The following is a 24,955-nucleotide window of genomic DNA, read 5'->3' as shown; positions in this document are numbered from 1 at the left end:
CACGTGACAATTATAGTTGCTGTTTTTATCTCTCAGCCAACCATCGAACGTTTTCTGGTGGACTGTCCCTTTGGTTGATTTAGGTCCACCCTGTAAAACCTAACCCTCAGGTAAGCATTAACCAGTATATACCAGCACTCAGTCTGTCCTTGTTGGAATTCATACATTTTCTTGTGACATTACATGTGATATTTTATGCTGGTATGGTAACATGTTTAGGCTAGTGCAATTACTAATGGAGGCATCATGTTTCCCTTAATAGTGGCTCTGCAAAAGGATTCCTTTCTGCCTTACTCTTAGACAGATAAAAGAATGTTTTTGCATTCAAACATGCTGATTATGCCTAACCTTCGTACACTCATCTATGCAACTATTAACAACAAATATGGGTAAGACAGAGTGTCTGAGGTGTTCATTGTACTTAAGGTGTACAGTTGCAACCAAAGCCACATTAACATGGTTTCTTATTCATAGGCATAGTTTAGCAACCACAGTTAGATTATGTCAAGACTGGCGACAGGTCTGGCATTCTATTATGTACAGTATATAACATAACAGAGTATTACACGCCTGCTTATTCAAGCTCACTGTCACAAGGAGACTGAAGCATATCCCAGCATGTTTTTAGCAAACTGAAGGAAAACACTCTTAAGTCCAATGCAGGGATAAACCAAGCCTCCAGCAACAGAGTACAATGTGAGGAAATTTTGGCACAGTGGCTACAATCAAAATTGCAGGTCATGTGACCAAGTAAAACTTTCTGACCATACATACTGTATCTATTATACAAAAAACACCTGTCAGAGCCAAGAAGAAAATTTCCAGATCTTCTCACACATTCAGAAAATACTATTGATCCACATTTTAACTGTGTTTCAATCAATCGTGACTTCACCAATAAGTTGCTAAATATGCAACTACACAAAGGAGACAGACCTAACCCTCATCTTTAGAGTAAAAAAAAAGTGGATTCTGATTGGACCATGACAGGTCCAATGATAGTAAGATTCAGCAAATATGTGGTGAATGACCAAGTGTTTCCTTGGCTTTGAACAAGACACTGAACACTTTGTTTCCATTGTGTTTGCAGTGTGTGAGTGTAGTGAACACAATTTCATCACGCCAGTTTTTTTGTAACTTTTGTTCATTTGTTTGTTTGGGTTGTTTGTTTGTGCACTCTCATGTTTCCATGTACTAAATGTGTACTTTGTGAGGGCTTTTTTCTTGTGTGTGATGGAGGAAGACATAAGGGTACTATTGTCACTGGACATGCGAAAAGAGTGAAGACAAAAAGTAAAGACCACTCTCTGTTTCTCCCCCTTTCTCACTTAAGCACAAACCATGTCAGAGGTAAAATCTTTGTATATGTGTATGCTGAGCTGAAGGTAATTTTTACTCTGATCTGTTCTTACACAACTGCAGCAATAGGCCCAAAAAGGGACAGCGCTGACATCTGAATGGACAGATCAGTCTCCTTTGTTCACATGGATGTAGGTAATTTACACAGTACTCAGTGGAGACACTGAAGCAGATATAAACAAGAGGCACATGTTGAATTTACAATTGTCCTCTGAACTGTAGTAATGAAATTGAAGCTGTTTCACTGTTTATCCATAGAGCTTAATTCTATTTAATCAGTTGATTCCATCTAGACACTGAGAGGCAGACTAAGTGGTGTAATGGTGGTGCTAGAGAAATGGTCAGTGGGTCACCAAAAACATTTGAATTTATCCTCTAAGGAACATGGATATCATTTGTAAAGGTAATGGAAATCCAGACAGCATTTTTTATGGTACTTCCTCAAGAAAAGTTTTAGTCAAAGGAATATTTTGAGCTAAGTTGGTGCTAGATGAAAGGTCAGAGGGTCAGCAAAGTTATTACAAAGTCTTGCATGCTTTGGTGAGATGCTTTTAGGAATGTGGCATTATGGCTTAAAACTTTTTTTTCAGTCAGTGCATATATAGTACCTCTGACACTGCTTTAACAGCAACGGGGCCCCTCCAGGGACAGCCAGTCAGTCGCCCCATCACTTGGGTCCAGATTGAAAAATTTCAAGCACTATTGGATGGATCACCTTGAATGTGTTAAAGATATCCAGGATTAAGCCTAATGACTTTAGTGATCCCCTGACTCTTCCTCTACCTCCACCATGAAGTTTTGTGTGAAATGTCTTAACTACTGGGGCTATAATTTGGAACAGACAATCATGTCTGTACTAAATTAATTAAGGTGGTCCTTAGTGTCATTCCCATTAGCCTCAGCTATGCTTTGTCGTAGCTATGCTTTTGTCGTAGCAAATATTAGTGCTAACATGCTAAACCAAGATGGTTTAAAAGGGTAAACTTACACCTGCCAAAAATCAGAATATTAGCATTGTCATTGTGATTATTTGATGTCATTTTGATGGCACTCAGAGCCACTAGCAATGTTGTAAACTCTTGTCTTGGTTCCCATTTCTTGGCTTTACTGTGACTCTACATGTGTAACACTATTAAAATATGTCTTACTTAACCTCTGTTTCTGAGCTACTTAAGTTCTTTAATTGTTGATTTATGGTTTTTGCAAGGCTGAGCTCAGTATTCAGTGCAGAATCAAAGTGTAGCTTAGGTTTATGTCACCAACATACTCTATACACCAGAAAAGAGAGCGTAAAATTTACAAACTAAGCATCAAAGACTGTTTATGAAAGATAACACTGAAAAGGGCATTAGCTAATTATCCTCCTTCATAGAAGAAGACTAGTACAAACTGAAAAACCGTTTTAGTGATTAACTTTCAGTCACAACATGCACAACTAGATTTTTAATATAGATGTTTACAACATGAAATGATGTTAGCTAACAGATTTACATGATTTGATGCTTATTTTGGATATTTTCCACCCACATTTACTGTAATTCTGGGTAAGTCTGAAGGTCAGTTTAAAAAGTTTGTCTGACGACTGTTTGACTTTCCACCCAATTCCTTCTGCTTTGCTGTTATCCATGTAGGTTATCCCACCTACAGTGTAACATCAATCAACATCATCTTCAAGGTGATAAAGCAAAAGGCTGAACAGGAACAATAAGTGCTCGTTCTATGTTGGCAGAGTGAAGTGTGAAAAAGTGCAGAAGCATTAACAGAATGGTCGTTGTGAGGGTCAGGGAGTTGATATGGCTGCACTCGCACACACTGCAGACAAACAGACACACCCAGGACTCTGGCGGTACAGAAGACTATGTACACATTCAGCAGCATACACACACATAGAAACACCAAAATGTAAACATCTTATCTTGGGTATTTCCTCATAGTCAAGAGGAGGTTTATGGCCTGGTGATAGGCTGAGAGGAACACAGGTTACTTGCTCCATCTGTGTCTCCATCTATCTTTCTATCTCTCTTTTATTTTTTGTCTCCGTATTTCGTCACTCTCGTTGGTCATTCAGCTAAAGCTTTAGCACCAATACAAACAGGGAGTGTATGTGTCTGTATGAACTTTTGCTTGGAATATTGCCCATGAAGGTATGTCAGTCCTCATCAGTGCATACTGTTGGAGTGAACTGTTAATATTTGAAGCAATATTGTTGGTTCATTGCTTTTTTTTTTTCACTAGTAAACAAGACAAGAGAGATATTTATTACTGCAAATTAAATGCAGGGGTGCACAATTTTTTGTCACCACAATGTAAATGAGCCCAACTACACTTCATCTAATGTGCAAAAAATCAGACCTGGTGCTTGGCTGTTTAAGACACATTTTGCACATGTCAGGAAAAAAATAGTGGAACAGAGAACATATTTTTTTGTTGCTGAACTTCTAACATTGGTTGGAAAAAATACACTTTCCAAACTGCAATCATGTTCTTCCTGCAAAAGAAAGGCTGTATGTAAGGTATTAGCTAAATATGTGTAAAGGTTCATTCTTGACCATTTGAGAAAAAAAAAATATCTTAATATATGGTCCACTTAATAGCTTTTCCTTAAGCTTTCAAGTGCATCTCATTGTCTTTATGAATGGGTGAAATTTGCTCAGTTGTCATGGAGATGGCTCAGTTGTCATCATGGGAAGTAAGTATGAAATTTCAGTATTCGGTGTTTGAAGCTGGTCACTGGCTTTGTCTGTGGACATGACCAGGTGAGTATTTTTTGGGTCCGGAGGAAAAAAAATTCCTATCAAGTTCCTATCAAACACAGAGCAGACAACCCACTACACATGTAAATGGAAATGTCCTGATATTTTGATCAGAGACCCAGAAAGCAAACAGTGCTCCTACATTGGAAAAGTACCAAGCCAAAGGGTTTGTGTATGTCATTTAGTTTTTGGTAATTTGATGAAACACAAATTTTGTCATGCAAATCTACCACATGAGCATAATGTAAACTAAAAAAATACAAATGTTAGGATTTGATTTTGAAACATGGCCCTTGTATAAAACAGGGCCAGATTATTTAATGATGCAGGACCCAGTTGATACCGTACTTTTGTTTACTTCCAAACTAATTTGTAACTAATTAAATTAACATCCGACAAGGCCACTGCCAAACAACATACACAAGACTTCAGAGAAAAAAAATAAATTCATAGTAAATCATACAGATCTGCCTCAAAATTTCCCTGGTCCATGCCCCATCCCTCCACCAAGTTCGGTGCAAATTGCTTCAGTCTGTTTCTGCTGTTCATTCAATCCTGGGTCCTGGCTTTTTCACTAATGTGGTTTTGATGTGTGATGCACAGTGATGTAATATGTTATCATTTGGATCTAATCAAAACGCTATTAAACCAAAGATGCTGTCTTACAAACAAGTGTCTGCACCCCAACCCCCATTAGACACAAACACACACACCCACACACACACACACACACACACACACACGTGCGCGCGCGCGCGCACACACATACATACACACCCACACAAACACTCACACACACACACACACACACACACACGGATATTCAAGAATATGACCACACTCACTTCCACAGACTGAAGGGTCTATTAGAGATGAGTCAGGCTCGAGAGCTTTGCTCAGAGTGGTACTTAAATTCACATCAACAGGAAACTGTAAAGCTTAAGTACAGTACTGTGCGGCCCTAGGCCCACAACAAAACGTAAAAACAACACACATACACACACACACACACATACACACATACACACACACACACACGCACACACACACACAGAGGTCAGCAGCTGGATAACCTCCAGATGTTTAACAATTAGGATCACAGAAAGCACTCAACACATAACTCCCTCAAATCTCCACAGTCCTTTCAATTTGTCATTTCAAGATAAAAAGCCATGCATATGTTTTGAAAATCATAGATCTGGTTTGGGAATATTTGGACTTAGTACAAAGAATGAATTGTGCAGAATTTGAAGTGAGTCAGGATTAAGGCTACTGAGTTATTGCCATTTAAATGTAGATTGCTGTAGTGCCATTTGTGGGCGTCAAATAAATTTGCAGGACTGTTCAGAGTTGATGTGTGGATTGTGAGTCAGTCATAAGTGACTGCAAGTGCTGTGGATTGCACTACAAACCATTGGGTCACAAGCCTATTTCTCTAACTTAAACAGGCTATGATTTAAGAAAAAAAAATGAAAAGATAATCTAATAATAATAATATGTCATGCACCAAAATTGAAAAAGACAACAAACTTTGGTTATGGTACAGGTCCTTAATTTGCCAATAATTTCTTAATAATTTGAAGTTTTCTGGAAAGAACTATTATAAAATTTGAAAATGGGAATTTCCTCTAAATAGCAGCTCAATTTTAACTCAAGAAGATGTTCATTCATTGATCCACTGATTTATTACTGGCAGCTTTATTCTTCATACATGCTGTTTTTCATGCATTGCTTGTAGATAAATTTCACATTTTTACATGTTCAGCTGAACTACACTGGTCATGTTCACAATCATTAAATCCGCAGCAGTTGATGGTATTCTATAGAATTCCCGTGTATTAAAGTTTATACTTTATTTTACAAAAGTTCCCTTTTGCCACCATTTGCAACCACCGATGTGTAACAATGCCAAGTGCACCTTTAAGAGGGGAACATTTCCCATTCCAATCAGCGGCCAGCCTGTACAACTGCTCTGAACATAAAGAGCCTGCAGAATGGGCACTAGGTAAAACAGACTTGAGCTACTATTTATGGTGTTATAAAAACCATTAGTCTGGGCAGGTTGATGATGATCCCTGCAGGTGGGTGTCATTGATAGATTCATACTGGAGAAGATTATCAATAATCAGGTTTTCCACTTGATACTCAATCACACACTGTGGCTCTGAAGAGGTGAAGATGGTTGTGACAGAGCCAAGTATTCTGACCAACTGTTAAGGGAACATGACCCCCCTTATAACACAAGAGGAAGGAATTTAATAACTCCCTTTCTTTCTCATCATTTCTTTCATCCTTTTACTAACTCTTCCCATATGTCTCTCTTAATCTGCTCTGGCTTTCTTTCTTCTACCCTCCTCTTAATCCTTCTGTCTGTTTTACATTAGAGGGATTAGAAGTAAATGCTGGCCCCCTTAGGCCAAGGACCACATTACAAGGAACACCCTCGTGTGAATCTCCTTGGAGAAGAGATAATCGTTAGGGATAATGGCAGCCATGTAGGTTAGGGTGGTGTGGGTGTGAAAAAGGTCAAACAGGGTATGAAGTTTAGAATAGTCACTGATGTGATGTATTTAGAACATGCACAGACATACATACATGACTGAGATTATCAGCATTCTCAGTGTTTGGTCTGGACCTGTATTTATCAAAGTTATGATAATTATACTTAAAGCAAAACACTACATTACCAATTTATTAGTTAAAGATTCATCACAGAAGTAAGTAAGAAGGAATAAGAAATTTAATAAACAAATTACTCCTGCTTACAGCTATAGGAGTAACCAAGCATTTATTTACAACAGCTGACTACTGTAAACTAAACACAGAGTTAACCCTTCAGCTGTCTGTCAGCACTACTCGACGTTTCTTCAAGACTGGTAAGTGAACAGTTGTAACATTGTCTATGTAGTGATAGCACAAACTTACATATAGCATCTTTAATTAACAACCTGTCCTGACCAGATAAAATGTCCTTTTTTTTCATGTGATTGTTGCTTTGGTTTGAAACCAGTGTGAGAGCCGGAAATTGGTCAAAATGGAAACACAAATAAAAAGCAAACTGGAGCAGGGAGGAAAGTTTTCTGCTGGAAAAGAAATTACAACAGAGAAAACATGCAAAGGTCAATGTAGTACCACAGTGACAAGTGCAAACAACAAAAATGCTGCAGGGAAAGAGATTACATACAAAATAGCATTACTCTTGTCATTCACGTTGAAGAGGAATGAAAACATCAAATAAAAAGTGCATTGGAGAAAAACAGCCTATTCTGAATTACTCAACTTACTTCTGTTAACCAAGAGAGTTCTTTAGCTCTCTAACAGTTTGTGCCCAAGTCCTAAAGTGGAAAACCTTTACTTTTCTCTTTTTATTTATGACCAAAACATCACTTTTAGCAGTTGAATAAACCCCAGCCCTGATCTTCAGGAGGTTCTGTGGTAAATGTCCTTGTTCTTGCTGCATTAAGCATCTTTTTTTTTTTTAATTTTCACTTTTTGATTAACAATGCATCATGTACAGTGACTCCCTGTAAACTGAAAGCAAAAATGCACAATAAATTTCATGTTAATAAGTAATACAGATAAAATTGTCATCTTGTGCGTGGATATTAAAAAAAAAAAATTTAGTCACCTGATGACCCTGACCTGGCCTCGTCAAGCTCTTAGATAAGCACTCAATAGGTGCGTGGAGCACACAGGATTGTTTCCACAACTCTTGCTTTTGATTGGAAAAGCCAAAGGGCAGCCATGTTTGGTCAACTAAACAGACTGAAAACAAATCCAAGCCAATCCCTGCTATAGGCGACTGGTGCTTCTTTACCTAATACACATACACACACACGCACAGTGACTAGTCTGCACGTGACTTCAAACACAATCCCCTCTTTCTTCCGTGGCTGCAGTGAGTGAGTGAGACACATTCATGAGAAGACTTGTGTTCTTCTGACCCTTTAGTCTAGATCATTCTAAACAGAAAGGTTGGAGCTACCAAGGTTGAAAGGTTGGACGTGTACTAACTGGCCTCTAACCAAGCAAACAGCAACACAGCAAATATGTGCAAAACAAGAGATCCCTCAGTTATCCACAGTTTTGCCAAACAGCACTCACAAAACAAGAGAGGAAGCTGAGGGAGGAGTATTTCCTCTGGATTCACTGCTGACTGTCCTCCACTACTCTCCTCCTCCATCCCCTTTTCTAGACATGTTCAACCTGAACAGGGCTCTGCTGTGCTTCCATTGGAATACCTCTTGTACACACTATCAGGACTTCAGAAAGAGAGATGGAGAATATTCACTTTTGATTAAAAAGAAAGCACATCACAACAGTGTGACACATTCATGTCAGGAACACATACAGCTGGTTTGCATATAGAAAAGCTACAGAGGAGGAAATCATGTCATGAACAGCTGCACAATCTCATACCATATAGTCATTTACACTTCTGTTAAGCTTGTGATATTCATATTGTGTTGTCAGTTAATTCAGTGCAGTTTGAGGTGTTATTTTCCTAAGGGTTAAACTGGGATTTGTGAGGAGGGGGAGCTCTTGGGGTTGGGTATGGGTGGGATGGCTTCCACAGTTTTCATTGGGACTATTTCTTCACTAGAAAGTTGCTCCAATGAGAACTGTAGACATTGTGGTCTGTGGATGTGGATTGTCCAGAGTAACGATGCCACTGTTTCTGGAAAGAGATTTTGTAAATGTCTTTTTTAACTATCTAAACAGATACCATTTGGGATCAACATGAGAACATTTTCATTTTGATTTCCTTTATTTATTTATTTTTGGTAATTTGGGTGAAGCGACTCTTTAAATGAATCTGAGGGTTAAAAAGTTCACCTCCGTGAAGCACTGCGACGTACAACACCCCACATATACCCCTATGTGAGTTGAATTCATGGTTCAAAAAACACTGAAATTCCTGTTCATGTGTTATAATATTCATATCCTTGCACTGAGGCAATTACTAGTATTAGGACTACTATCTGTTGCCTTATTTTTGATTTACTTAAGTGATTAGATAAGTTCCATGCTTGAAGAGATGATATTATTGCTTTTAAGCAGCAAAACTGAAAACTCCCTGTATTAATCCACTTGACACAACAGAAAAAATATTGTGACTTTTCAGGAGAAATTATATTTGCATTCTGCTGACAATAAAAATGTAGCAACAGCTTGATGAAGCAGGATTCATCCTGAGCACATCTGCTTCGTTCTCAATGATTTCACTGTGAAAATCTGTGTGCAAAAGCATTGTGATCTTGCTGTGCAGGAAAAAATTTAGTTTAATAACGCTACCACAAGATCACAGTTCCACTTCAGAAGAATTAAATAATTAATTATGTAGTTAATGAAGTTAATGCTGCTGCGCCACATGTAGATTATGCAACGTCCTTCTCTCAATTTGGAGACATACGTATGTATCCTGCTTTTATGTGATGGCCATGGTGATTTAATATAGTCGAAGAAAAGGAGCCTGCATTTTACTTTTGTTTCATCAGTATGAGATTGTGTCTGAAACCAAAATGTTCCAAGCCAAAAGTGTGAGAGTTGGCAACACTGTGATCCTGCAGGAGATGGAGTAGCTCTGGTGGGCTCCAGCTTTGATTTCAAGTCTCTTTGTTAAGAGATGCTGTGATATGATTAGATTAGGGTTTATACATTGAAGAAAAACTGGCAAGAATACATACTGTGATAGCAAATTTCTCCAACTCATCCACTGGATTAGCGCGAGAGTCTCAGACCGATGCAAAACTTGACTATTCAAACAGTTAGCAGACAGCATGAAGTCACAGAAAAGCAATTCTGTTCCATATCAGTTTCCATCATCTGCCTAAAAAAACTATATTTTCCCTGTACATACCAACCACTATGAAAATATGCAGGCAGCAAGCCGGCATTTAGAAAAGGTGATGTAACTATCAAGTTCTGTGGAAGCAGATGTAATGTTGATGACACTTTCAGTCGTCTCTCTTTTGTATTGCTATTAGAAGGACAAGTAATGTTAAATTCCAGGATCAATTTCAGCAGTCAACCAGTAAAATCCTCCTCTGGATGTTCACTAAATAAATATCACAATGTTATCTTTCATTTTAGCTTCCCCTCTTAAGTTAAACCCAGACAGATAACACTTTAGTGAACAAGTGAATCAGCTTCTGAATAATCAGCTGCTCTGCAGAGGAGAGAACAGACAGCTGCTGTAATACTAATGCTAGTGCTAGATGGAAGACAAAGAGAGAGAGAGAGAGAGAGCTCGTAATATATCTCTATGGGCTTTTCAAATTTTCAGACGTCGTGGAGAAACCCATCTTACGCAATTTATACAACACTGTAACTGTATACAACAAAGATGGTGACAGCATGACAAAATGTGAAACACGACAAAATTACCCTAAATTTTCACTGACTGAAACTAGACTAAATTGTCTTTATTTTTTTCTTGACCAACACTAACATCAAACAACTGAAATTTGACTAAAGCTAAATGAAAATTAGGTATCAAAATTGACACCATTAACCAGAAATGAATACATTGCTCACAAATCATAATTTGTGCAGTTGTATTCTTTATTCCCCCATTTTACCTGTCACCCATCTGACACAGTTTGTCTCAAACTCACATCACTTCATCTCAAAATCATAAATCAATAAAATCTGAACACACAGACATCATACATCATACACATGCTGCGGCAATTAGTGAAAAATACTCTTTCCAGCAATAGTGGTATCAGTGTGCATCATGGGTAGATGCCCATAAATCTGCTTATAAATCATGTCCATAGCTTTCCCCTTTTGTAGACACATTGACAGATCAGTACAAACTTATTTTCATCTGGGTCTCCTCCAATTACTACCTCCATCCATCAACTATACCGCTTATCCTTTGATGGTCACAGGGTGGCTGGAGCCAATCCCAGCTGACATTGGGCGAGAGGCAGGGTACACACTGGACAGGTCGCCAGTTTATCACAGGGCTGACAGAGTGGAACAACCAGTCATGTTAGAGTCAATTTAGAGTCGCCAGTTAACAGTTAACTGCATGTCTTTGGACTGTGGGAGGAAGCCGGAGTACCCAGAGGAAACCCACGCAGGCGATGGGAGAACATGCAAACTCCACACAGAAAGGCCCCGGCCAAATCGGGGTTCGAAACCCTGCCAAACACCAGATCATGCAATATAGCCCAATTGGCTATTCTTGTATTGCTGGACTTTTATTTTTTCACTGTTGAGCTCTCCTGGCCTATTGACATAATTCATTCTACCTGCCCCATTAACAGTTGCACAGCCTTTATGTAGACTGTTTTTTCTGTTTTTTGAAGGTATTGTTCATAAACTGGTAATAGATTGTTTTATTAATTTACATACATGATTCAAATACTATGTTACTTTATTAATTTATTGTAAATGTATATATATATATATAGGGAGTATGAATGACAGAGGAAATAAGTAAACATAGATTGCCTCAGGCAGTTTAAATCCTCTGATTAAAATCCTGCTTACTTAAACCGTACTTTACTGTAAATCCAGATACAGATTAACATATTTCTGAGATATTAACAGATACAAATCCATATGTATAGCAGCTTTCCCTTACACCTCTAGTCAATATCCAACCTCTGTGCTTCAGTTTGTTTTGTAGATAAATTGGAGCAAAAGTTTTTTTGTTTTTTTTTACAAAAGACAAATTTTGTTGTCTTTTGTGTTGTTATTCCATCATGACACATGTGCACACACATACTTACTGACCTGTGTGACTCATCACCACAGCATTTTGAAGAAGTTGTACCCTTTAAAAGGGTCTAATCCACCATCTGTTGATTTATGATGCTTTGATTTACTGTGCACTCATTCACTCCATAGTCGTACCTTTACTTCTCACTGTTTCTCATGTCACATTCCCCCTGCTGTCTCACATCTTTGAACCACAAGTCTCACTAAGTCATCCCTCCTGACTTTTTTGTCCATTCTTTCTTGTTTCTTTCTGTCTCTCCCTGTATTTAAAATGGAAGTTATAATTGGAGAGGTTTAATGTGTGAGTTCTTTTCAGAACACTTTTACGAAGTGAGGTCCTTTTAACTGAACCTCATCTCTGTAAGTGGCCTTTTTCGTGGTTAGAATTAGTCATCTAAAATTTTTGATGTCTGCCTATCACCGTAACAAGCCTAAACAGCCAGGGTGAGCTAATCTTATCTAGTGCAGGAAACACATTTCAGGGCCTTGAACAAAACAACTGGACAGGAAAAAGGAATCCAATCTGAGCTGACGGGAAGGACAAACTAGCGAGGTGAAACAGCAACAAACAGCAGCAGAGAGGAAGTTTCCTTATGAAAAGATCCAATTGGCTGTTTCCTTCGTCTCTAGTGTTTATATGAGCAGGATCACCTAAATCTCCTGATGTTTAGTATGAGCAGAGGTGCACACAAAACTGTACATCACAGACACTTAACTTTCCCTCTGCTTCCTGTTGTGGATTATACGGTGGGTTTGGGGAAAAAAAACAACCATTTGGGCCTAATGAAAAGGTCCAGAATGAAGGAAAGTATACAATAATGTTGTTATGGAGGGAGTCAGTCAATTGCACTATACCTGATGCACAATTTTTCCCCTAATTTTGTTTACATTTTGGTGAATCTACTTCATAAAAAAAGTCCTGCTGTATTAGGTGCTAGCAGTTCCTGCTGCTACTGGACCCCAAGGAGGAATGAGCAGTTGGCCAGCAACACCTAATTGGGATCCAAATAAATAAACTAAACTGTAACCACTGATGTACAAAAATTAATGGATCAGATACTGATATATACTGAGGAAAATGTCTAAACATGATGGTTAATAGGCAACATATCATAATGATTGCCTATTTGAAATGATTTCCAAGCATATTTATGCAGGGCTATCCTTGACATAACAATATCTCTGGATATGTTAAGAGTGCGACCAGACTGTAGATGGTATCTGTGCTGCCTGGATTGATTAATTTAGGATTCTGAGAAAAACGGGGTGTGATTTCTGATGCTAACTGCATCAGTCAAGTTTGAGGGTTAAAGGTGTCTCTTCCCCGCTGGGAAGAACTAAGATGCAAATAAGAGACACGAGTGAGGGAAGTGAGGAAGCCAGGTTAGCCAAATGGAAAGCACCCGGTGTTTTTCTCTGCCCTAAAACCTTACCCTTCCAGCAGTACCCAACCACTTCAGTTACCAATATAAAAAACCCTGTGACTGATATAAACTGAGGTGAGTGAAACAGGACGATGGCTTAGACATCTGCTGGGAGGGAATTTATTCCCTAATTCACTGTCATTAAATCTTGAATCAGAAAGAATGAGGAAATGGCAGGGTCAGTCCAGACAAGCCTGGGCATGATAGCTGAAGAGAGAGAGGGGGGGGGGGGGTCAGAAAGTAAAATTGAATGAAAGAGCAGTGAATAAGAACTGAATAAAGTTATTCTAGGTAATGATGGTGTTATTTGTGGTGTCTGCACATTATCCTTATAATCATGGCTGGTGGACAGTCATGCCTATAAAATAACTAAGAGGGGGATGAAGCAGAAAGACAGCAGTAAACAGATAGAAGGAATGCAGAACTGATGAAGCAAAGAGGTTTGGAAAATGGAAGGAGAGATAAGAATGCTTTTCCAAGGTGGAGGAGGTGTGGAGAGAGATATGAACAGGGAATAATAATCCATGGGGTTAGCGGAACGAAGAGAACAATACTTATCTGTAGTCAGTACATGATAACTTACATTGTTGACTGCATTAAATTGTGGGTTTGATTCCCACAGATTCATTACTCAGATAAAACACATTATTTTCTGCTTAAGAACACTTCAATTCAAGGTTGATCTTGACCAACTGCTTCAGTTTTTTTTGTTTCACTCTTTCTGCTTTCTTCTACTGTCTGACATTTCTTTTCCTTTGTGTGTTTCTCTAAGAGCAGAGGAAGGGAGTGGAGGAAAAGGCCCCAGGGGCACTTTTTTGTTTTCATGCTTTTTATGGGAAACAAACCATCCAAGTAAAAGCACTGGCTAGGGCAAAACAATAATTTCACTGTGAACACCCATTATGGCACATTAGCCTGTTATTTACAATGTGAACATAGATGAGAGCAGCAATGTTCACGTGTGCTCTCATGAAACAGTTGCCAAAGATCACAATGAAGCTGCACTCTGTAGAGAATTTTATGTAAAAAACACAATATGTGTTTGCAACATAGAGGAGTTTAAAATCCTCAAGCTGCACATTCAGTGAGTTAATTGTGGTTATTCACTTACTTTCTTTCTCAAAGCAGTTCCCAAGCTGATCTTTGCCAACCATAGCTGCACAAATTCATCTCCTTCAGCAGACACATCAAGATGTGTAGCATATTGTACTAAATATATGTATGAAGATATTTTTTTCTGAATATACAAAAAGTGGACAAACAGCCATTTACTGAGCCATGCGTCGCAGACTGAGCTTGTTTTTATAGCCTTAATGTTGCAAGGCTAGTGACTTTCTTCATTTTTGCTTTAAGACATGAAGTTCCTGATGCCAGCATTACTACAGTTTCATTTAGAAAACATTAGTTTAATTTCCTTCAAGGTGTGACATGTTGTGTTCCCACATGATTTATTTTCTAAAAGTCTATAAGAAAAGGGGAGAAACCTGTAGAATACCACTAACTCTCATATATGCCAGTTCAGTTAAATTAATAAGCAGAAGTCATGTCTGTAATTCATGCAAGGTATCATGGGGCTAGGAATAAGGTGGATATTTGAGTATTTCCTCCCCTGAGCAGTCAAAAAAACCTTAATGCAGCTGGAAAGTCTTGAAAACCTCTTAATATTTATGAGTTGTTTCTCTTTGCCACTTGAAGGGTTACTAATATGATTATGATTTTTAAATCATTCTACCTCTCCTAAAAAACAGTCTGCATTTGGCATGGTTACTGTGGGGATTCAAACAAAAATGTCCCTAAAAAAGCATCGTCAACTACTCAGCATGTTAGGTAATAGCAAGAATTTTTGCACAGAACAAACTACACAACAAACAAAATACACACTCACACGTCTTGTTTATCTCTCCTGTTGTCATGTGAGCCTTTTTGGGAGTCACAGTTAAGATCTGAATTGAGAATTCCTCTTTTATCTCTTTCATCTCAGGGGACTAATTCCCTGATGAGATTGGGGAGGCAAAGAGAAAATCCCCACAAGTGCCCTAAAACAGATGCCTTCTGTTTGTTAAATTGCTCATCTTAGTTTCTGAATCTGCACTAGATAAGAGTGTCATGTAACCGTCCAGGCGTCTAATCAGACTAAATCATAGTGGGACTAGAACAAGGCAGAACATCCCCTTGATCCATCCAACTGTTACGTTATAGACGTACAAATAATTTGCATGAAGGGAATGACTAGAAAATTATGATGTAAAACAACAGGCATTTGGTAAATGGCTACATTTACCATTTACCTTTACAGTTTGGCTATTATTGATGCACTCTCCACCCTGATGGCAATGAGATACCATGCAAAGTGCTATTCTAACCATTGCGAGCAATTTGGTGTTCAGTGTCTTGTCCAAGGACACTGCGACATGTGGACAGGAGAAGCTGGGGATCAAACTGCCTACTCTGGGATTAGAGGATGACCTACTATACTAAACCATAGCCACGCCCATTTGTGGCTGTAAATAATATGAGGATCAAAGGAAAAACCATACGTTTGTAGGATTAAAGTCTGAATTTATCAGAACATATGCACTATTAAAATCACCCTAAAGAAATCAGAAAAAAGTCATAAACTAAAAAGCTGTAGTTTAGTTGACAAATGTTCACTGTTGTTGGTTTGATGTATATTGTCACACATTATATTGATTATCCTCTGACCTCCCATCTCCCCTGTCACTGCCAACTGTTGATTGTCCAATAAAACAAATATACCAATGAATAGGGGCTTTGTAGCTTTATAGAGTGGTATTTAATGTAATATGTTTTCTGTAAATGTGTTGCTTGGAAACAGAAATGTTGACTTTGGAAAATGGAGCCAAAGGCCAGCTGAGAGAAGGTGGAGTAAAATAGCTTTAAACTCCCTGTTAAAAATGTTAGACAAGCAAATATACAACACAACATGTGTGTGTGTGTGTGTGTGTGTGTGTGTGTGTGTGTGTGTGTGTGTGTGTGTGTGTGTGCCTGTCTGAGATGAAGCTCCATAAAACAGGAAACAGATTCAATAGATGTGGTTGCTACGCTCATCTGCAAACCTTGATTTGTGTACACTGACATTAAAACAGAAGGAATTTCCATGTCACCATTTGTTTAACAGACCTTTTTACAAACACACACACATACATCAGCTCACGAAATGGAACCTAGAATTGTGTTACAAATGTATCAGTGTTACGTGACATGTTTTCCATGTGTTGCTACTTCAAGATTTTCTAAGCAATGTGAATGTGCATATAGATTGATGCTTGTTATGTGCAGCATTTGATATCAGTAATGCAGCAGCATAATAACATTAGTGTAAATACTGTTAACATTGGGGAATCACCAAAAAGATGACTGTCAGCTTCTACCATCCTCTACGCTGTATATTCAATCCTTTCTCCTTGAAATTATGTTTACATATTGCTAAAATTGTTTTCCCAATCATTACAAATGGATATTGTAATATCGGATATTTTGGTGGAAAACAAAAGAAATATGTTGTCAGTGAACATTTTACCGATACATTCAATATCAACATTTTTATTACTTGCCATAAACTGATAATTGACAACATCTCCTCATTATTTTAAAAGAAAATGTTAGTTGAAGGAAACATAACATCTTATCAATATGCTGACCTCCTCCTCAGCACAACAGGCTTCTCAGGCCTCACTGATGTTACCATTCTGCTAAATAATCAGTTGATTTCATGTAGTACATTTACATGCACACAAGAAAAATAATAGGTCATGCAGGTCATCAGACAGCTACAGTCAAAACCAGGAGTATTTGGTAAGTATCAGTCCAACTGAGCAGCATTCCACATGCTGAAGACCAGACTAAAGGCAGAGACTCCACAACAAGCAAGACCTGCAGGTGGCTTGAGTGAATCTGTGGGATGGCATCACCGGGGAAGATACCAAGTGTATGCTGATGTCTGAAGTCAAAAACTTCAGGCAGTCATTGACTGCAATGGATTTTCCAATATATATTAAATATGATGATTTAGTTTGCTTTTGTGTGTATATGTCCAATTACTTTTGTACTCCTAAAATTTGGGAACTATGTGTTTAAAGGGCTATATCTACCACACAGTTCTTTCTATATTGATGCAAACCTCTTCAAATTAAAGCTGAGACTTTGCATTTTAATGTAGTATCCAATTATGGATGGTTTAGAGCCTCAAGAACAAAAAATGTGTAACTGTACAAGTACTTCTGGTCTTGACTGTATATTACATGCACTATATATGGGTAATCTGGTTACTGTAAATCTGTAAATGGTATACATACAGCAGATCAGTCATCAAATTTCTCCCCTACCCCAAAATTATTTTGGAAGCATTAGTTACTTAATTTCTATATATTATACATTATATATATTTATATATAATAAATTATTCTATTTCCTGTTTTGTTCATACGTTGGATGGAATTATTTTGAAAATGAGGATGCATCACTCCATCTAATTATCTTTCTTTTGGTTGTGCTGCACACTACCAGAATATTATTTTCATGGGTCTGAAGTCGCCATTCACATGCATATATGTAAAGAAAATGATTACAATCCCGGTTACCTGTATATATAATTACTCTTTCTGTAATCCCCTACCCACCACTGAAATCCCTTGTGCCCTTTGGGATTGTCTCGTGAACAACAGGCACACACAAATGCACATACAATCACCTATGGTTCTAAATTAGAGAGAAAGACTGCAAATGAAGCTGTTTTTAGCACTTTGCAAAAACCATCTTACCTTCTTGTTTCTTTTCCCCCTGTTTCCTTGAGGGCATGGGCATGGTCTCAGCAGGACACCCAAATGCAGATGATAACCATCCATTACTTTGGACTATAGGGGGCTGGGTCACAGCTGCTTGTGTGGGGTGAGTGACAACAGACTGAGAGAAGGAGGCGATCCTCTGTAAGATTGAGCCTACACTATCTCTGGTATCACCTGCGCCATCTTCCAAAGACTGAATTGCTCCGGGGATGGAGGGGCTTGATGAGCTGTAATGGCTGGGCAGGTTGGGGACCATCTGGACAATTTGGGGCCCTGAGGGAATCTCCGGCTGAGGGCTCAGGGCTGGAAAAATGGGCGCTGGAGAGGAACTCATCTCAGGGACAGTAAGGGAGCCCTGCAAATGAGTTGGAGAACGTGGGGAGAGAGGCAGGAAGGGATGGTGGAGGGAGAGGGGCGGGGTTTCAGAAGAACTGTCCAGGCTGCTGAGAGAGGCTGAAGGGCTGGCTGAGGTGGATGGTGGGTTGGTGCGGAGGCGTCCTGTGCTCCTTGGAGGAGGCTTGGGGGGGTTGGGGCTCATGGGTCCTCCTTGAGCCTTGGCAAGAGATGTTGTTGAGGTGCTGCTTACCAAGCTGTCCAGATCCAGGGGAAACTTGTTGAGACGTGGTATCTCCTTGACTTTAGGCTGGGGAGCCTTGAGGACCTGGGGCCCTTGCGGCTGGCAGTTTTTTTTGGAGCCACAGTAGCCCTCCTCCCCAATAGAGGTGGCATTATGAAGATGACCATTCCAGTTTGCATTAGCATTGGCATACATCAACCCTGGAGACATCCTGCCTCCACCTCCACCTCTTTGCATACCCACTATTCCTCCACCTCCATCACGAATTTGGAGGTCTAGGCTGGGCATGGAGCCATGGTTTGACCCCCATGGCTGTGGAACACCCAGCACCATCCCTGGCCCCTGGTCCATCTCAGAGTGGAAAACACTCCCATGGGAGGAGAACTTCTTCAGGTTTTGGTTACTTCCCAAGTTGGCACCTTCCTCTAGGTGCTGTTGTGGGAGTTGGGGCTGGGTTCTGTGGTACTCCCCCTGAGGTGGAGGACTGGGATATGACCCAAGCTTGATAAGAGGGAGGGCACCTCCAACACCCCCAGAGTACTCCAGGCTGGATGTGGAGCTGTGAAGGCTATCATTGTCACTGCCTGGCCCAGACAACATTGAGTAACTATTGGGGTTTAACCTGCTCTGGAAAGATGCAGCTCTGGCCATGGAGGAGCTATTGTTGTGGATAGTTGGCTTGTTCATGGATCCTCGGTTGAAGGACAGGCTGCTGACTACTGTACGGGACTTGAAGATTGGGCTGGGATTGGAACTCAGGCTTATGCAGGAGTGGTGGTCTGCAGAGCCCAGGCTGTTGTTGTTGTTGAAGGCTAATGAAGGGGACTGGCCAGCTCCTCCGTGCTCTTCATTGGCTTTATTGTGGTTTAGGAAGAAATGGGAGGAAGAGGGGGAAATGGGGGTAGAGACTGGGGAAGCTGAGAAGGATGGTATGTCGTCCACATCTTCAATTTCAAAGGATCTCTTCAGTGCTGCAGGTGGGAAGAGAGAGTATACAATATATATGTCATTAACAAATGTCTCAGTTCTAACTAACACCTAACTGTCAAGTACATCTTGACGTATGTTATATGCAGTTGTTGAAGCAGAAGTGCCTATGTTCTGTCAGATAGTGATGGACATCTAAAATGCACCATCCTTCCCATATAAATTGACGTCTCCTGCTAAACTACAGCTACTCTTTGCTGCTCCCACTGAATTGACAGCAGCATGCGACCTCTCACATCACCAGAACGTCCTGTTTTAGCCTTGCTTTAAATCTGGGCTTGAGGAAGATGGTGATCAAATTTACCCGCGCAAATTACATGTTGCCCGCTCTCTTGAAGCATGGTCTTGGTGAGAGGGGGGGTGCATATAATTATACTGCCAAAGTGAAAGCTGAGATGTCATCCAGGGTCATCCACAGCTGTTACCTGAATTATTTTGTGGAATTTGCACCTAATTATCTCTCTGACACCAATTCATCACAGTAACAAAGGGAACCATTATTACTATTATTTATTACTAATTATTAATACTTTTGTTTTTTAAAATAATTTTTAGCCCTCTAATGTTAGATTTTCCAAATGTGTCTGTTAGAGACAGGGGACAAAGAATTACAGGTTCAAATGGCTTTATTTAAACAGATTTAATATCCACTATTATTCATAAAGTCATAATGTTAGACACTCTGGTACAGTAGGTGGCGGCATGCACCTTTAACGTTGATAGTCTGCCATGCCACTAAAACCAAAGGATAAGAAGAAGGAGGTAACGGTAGTGAATTTTAGATTAAAAAGATTAGAAAGACATAAAAGAAGTCATTTGAAATGTTAAATAAAATTGCTGAATGTTCTGACAGAGAATATTCGGTCAAATGACAGATAGTCAAGACCACATACTTATTGTGCCAGTTATAATGGTGAACTGTCCCTAATGGTGGACTGTCCCCATGAGGTTTAGGGACTGAAACAATGTTTTGTATATTTCTCCTCATATCTGCTTTGTTAAAACTTGATATTTCCTTTGGAAAGTTCGGGTCATTAAGATTGAATCTTTGCCTCAGGTTTCATTAACTAACTGAGGGTCCTCTCTAACACAGGTGTATTATATTGAAATCTGTGATTGTTCATTCTGAACCATTATTATTATACAATAGACCACCCAACTAATTACGTTGCTTCTCCACTTTTACAAACAGCATTTATCGTTGTAAATTAAAATATCATATATAGAAAAATATCAATTTATTAATTGTTGTTCAGGGAAATTGGTGATTTAGCAGGGGGGTTTAACACTTTTGCAAGGCCCTGTATGCATGTCACATCCTCATTAGGGGCTCAACCCCCCTAAAGCTCTCATCCTAGATACTCCTGAAGTGAACTGAAACCAGAGCTACAAACATAAAACCTAAGTTGTAATATGCTACAATTTTTCCTTTAAGGGTGAGAAGCACTGCAACACACACAAGGCAGAGCATTCACACGTGTTAAGACTAGGCGAGAGTGAGTGTATGCACCCATACTGCTCAGCTTAGAGAGCTAAGGTAGGACTCCTTTCATGTCATTAAGAATCTGAGCCGGTGTATGTTAAATTACCACACCAGTGACCAGTGGTATACACACACACAACTACAAGCGCAGTCACTAGGTGCAATCACTGTTGGCCTTTGAGCTGCTTCTAGAGTCTTTTACAGAGGTGCATTCACATCCTGTTTGTTAATATTACAAAACAGTGAATGAATTCAGTAAACTAGCTCTTTAGAAAGGGGTGAAACCGACTAAAGCATTAAGTTAGCAACAGAAACACTATTTTGATGGGCAAATCTTCAATTAAAAACAACCACAGTCACATAAAAAAGTTAAAGCAGCTATAATCAACTATGTGAAAGGGGCCTATCATAGTGATGAACTTACAGAGGAACTATGAGCTGAATCTGCAGCTCCCCTCAGCTTTGATTCATAGTGAGTTTTTAAGCTTAGTGTTTAGCTATCCAGCTGCAACCTTACTCTTTTGGTTCACTCTCACCCCTCATAGCGTTGTATCCTGCAGCCGCAGGCAGCTGTTTTCAGAGAAAAATTATTAAAAAACCACTGTCCACTACCTGCTCAGCAGCAAACAGCCGACAGACACAGTTAGAGACTAGCTGGTGAGCATAGTGGAGCATTTAGCAGCTAAAGAGCCACACATTTCCCTCAGGGGTTGGTACAGACCAAAAACAGAGCCAATAGACTGATTTAGATTCATCATGTGGACGAAAACAACTCTCCAAATGAATTATCATGTTGGACTGCTAGATGTGTAAATAAGCAACTGTTTGTTAACAAAAAAGTTATTGTGGGTTTTTGTAAAAGCAGTTGGAAATAATCAGAGAAATAAAGGAGTATTATCTTAAGTGAGAGCAGAAGAGTGGTGAGTATAACATGACAGAATTAATCTGTGGAAACGTGCATTATACTGAATTTATCATCAGAGAAATTATAGTACAGGTTATTCCATCCCCCCTCAATATTTTCTTACCTGGTACCTTATATCTTTGTGCTGGCCACAGCCATCATACTGGCTTTTATTTAAGAATTATGGTAGCTAATTAGACCACATTAAAGTAAATAAATTGTCACAGAATTTGGTAGCAGCTGTTACCCAACACTGGTAAGTAATCAGAATTGTGAGACAGTCCTAGAAGTGTCCTAGAAGTCCCTACAAGTGTCCCTACGAGATAAGTAAAGACAGATATTTGGTGGCAAACAGTCATCTTAATCCTGCAAGTGACAAAGGTCTTTATTACCATATTATAACATTACAGCAACAAAGTATTATCATTTCCTTAATGAAAGAGCCAGGTGTTGGCCTTCAAACCATCCTGTATCCATGAGCAGTTTAACATGATCACTAACAATCCCGTTAATATATTACATTTTCATTTGTGCTATGTGCAGTTTCAATTAGTGCTGAAACAATTAGTTGACAGAAAAGATTAGGGCTGTAGTCAACCAAAGAAAACTTGGGTCAACTGAAATCTTAACTACTCCTAAACCAATCCACAGGTCTTGGGGAAAAAAACACTGTTGGTTAGACAACAAATTTGAAGCCATGGAATCTGTGATATTGTGAGACTGTGGGGATTTTTTTAAGTATTTTTGACATTTTATGAACTAAAGTATGCATTGATTAATTAAAAAAAAATTGGTGAGGAAGGCAGCCCAGCCTGATATCACACAGCTCTCGTTTCAATAACTGATTGAGCAGCTAACGGCTCACAGCCTCTGTAGGCTCCAGGCAGGCTGGGGAAGGGTGTGTGTTTTGGGGAGGGCTGTGTGCACTTAGCTAGCTTCGCTGAAGCTACAAGTGTGAACCTGCCCTCCAAGCAAAAGATAAGGAGTCCCGGTACTAGGTTATTTCTGGCACCCTGTCAAAATAATTACAGTGGCAGTGGTGCGCCCCATCTCAACTCTGTTCTACCTGTGTGTGTGTGTGTGTGTGTGTGTGTATGTGTCTGATTGTGTGTTGTCTATTTGTGTGTTGTCTATTTTTGACTCTAATCCTCTCCTTTTGCACAATGCCTCCTTAATCTGATAAAGAGATATGCTTAAATTCTCTCTCTGTCTCTCTCTCACACATATACAAAGGAACACTCACACACACACACTCACACACACACACACACACACACACACACACACACACACACACACACACACACGTCAGTGCACACTCAAGCATATTTGCAGCTATGTGTGAGTTTCTGGGAAAGTGTGTGTATCCATGTGTATTCATGTATGAGGCAGCCTTTTATGGCAACTGCAGGCCAGTTCACTGGGAAATGTGTCTGTTTATATGTTTATGTGTCTGTGGTGTGTGCGTGTGTGTGTGTTGGGGGGGGCTCAGCTGGGTTCAACTGATTATTAACCTGGCCAATGATCACATCTGATATTCGTAATTTTTCCAATTATTGAAATTGGAATTTTGTTGGATCTGATGACGAAAGGCTGTTTTTTCAAAAGTAAGAACACAGCTGTTGCTTAAGTTGAATAAACGTCACATTCATTATGACGTGTTTCTATGATGAAAATATAGTTTCAGTTTTTTGTGGACTAACTTTACTCCACTGAGAATGCCTGAACTTGTGTCTAGGTGTAGAATTCTAGCAGGAAAAAAAAGACATTGGTCAGGGATTTTTCAGGAACCCCTGTTTAAAAAAGGGCAAAAGTAGGATTGACAGTCTAAGGATTTAATAAAATGGAGACTAAAGCAATGGCTAGTAAGTAAATCACTTACATTATCTCTTCTGCCCTAATTCCCACATAATGCACTTTGCTGTAGTAACACATAATCTTAACATTCATTAAGTATGTTTATGCAGGGATATTTTTGTGTAATTATAGTACAAATGCAACTAGAGAGAGCTAATGTTTGTAGGATGGTAACAATTAATATTCAACAGATTACTCACCTGCCTACTACTGTAGGCAAATGATAAAAGTCTAGGGGAGGCTAAGACTTCTGAGAACCACATCTGCATGCACCACACATTTCAGTCTTTTTTTATCAAGAAGGGTAAACTAAATTCTTTCACAAAATGCACAGAAATGATAAAAAAAAATACTCAATGCAAATAAACTATTCCCCAGCCCACAGATACTTTAAAATGGCATTAAAAAATTAACATTTAATGTGGTTAAAGCAAAAATGCTGGTAAAGCAATCTGCATTGATTCATAAATGAATCTGAGTGATTCTCACAGTATCTGTTGTCCACAACTGCTTTCTACTGTATGAAGGTTATCCTGCAGGTCATTGAATGGTTGGTTAGAACTTGGTACACAGATTACCAGAGCTCATTAAGCCTGTGCATCATGACCCTTCTTTCCATCTTTGTTTGCAGTTTTTTAGCAGTTCGTGTTTTATTTTTAAATTTTTTCAAAACGATGTGACAATTTACAATATGATATAGAGTAGAATAAGGACTGAAAAAGCTGTAGCTTGATACGATCATATAATCATCTTCAAACATTTTTTCATTATTTATTTATTTAACTGTTAAAAAAACAATGTGGTTTTGTGTGTTCACTCTGCAACAATCAGACAAAAATATGATTTTCTTTTGAAGCCATTTTTTCATTTGTTAAGCTGTCAAACTTCACTGTGATTGGCTCAGCTGTTTCAGAGCTATGAGACCAATGGCATGATTGGCTGACACATCACTAGACCCTTCCATCTGTATTCCAACTCACCCAGTCATTTTGCATTTTTTGTTGCAGCACCTGGCTGTATGAACCAAAATCGAGTCTTTGAATCCAACACCTACCTTCTACTAGCTAGCTAG

At 39.1% G+C, this 24,955-nt stretch overlaps 1 protein-coding gene across 3 annotated transcripts in view; it reads right to left on the bottom strand.

The window, feature by feature from the left end:
- Window positions 1–24,955, bottom strand: part of sept12 (septin 12) — a 77,210-nt gene that overhangs the window by 45,230 nt on the left and 7,025 nt on the right. For all 3 annotated transcript variants that reach the window (XM_040118994.1, XM_040119011.1, XM_040119002.1), the window contains exon 2: window positions 18,052–19,623. In XM_040118994.1, coding sequence (XP_039974928.1) covers window positions 18,052–19,623 — 1,572 coding nt within the window. The remainder of the gene's footprint in view (window positions 1–18,051; window positions 19,624–24,955) is intronic.

The sequence above is a fragment of the Xiphias gladius genome, chromosome 3 (assembly GCF_016859285.1).
Source record: "Xiphias gladius isolate SHS-SW01 ecotype Sanya breed wild chromosome 3, ASM1685928v1, whole genome shotgun sequence".
Lineage (NCBI taxonomy): Eukaryota > Metazoa > Chordata > Actinopteri > Istiophoriformes > Xiphiidae > Xiphias > Xiphias gladius.
The sequence above is the reverse complement of the archived record's forward strand: the minus strand, read 5'-3'. Positions and strand labels throughout refer to the sequence as shown.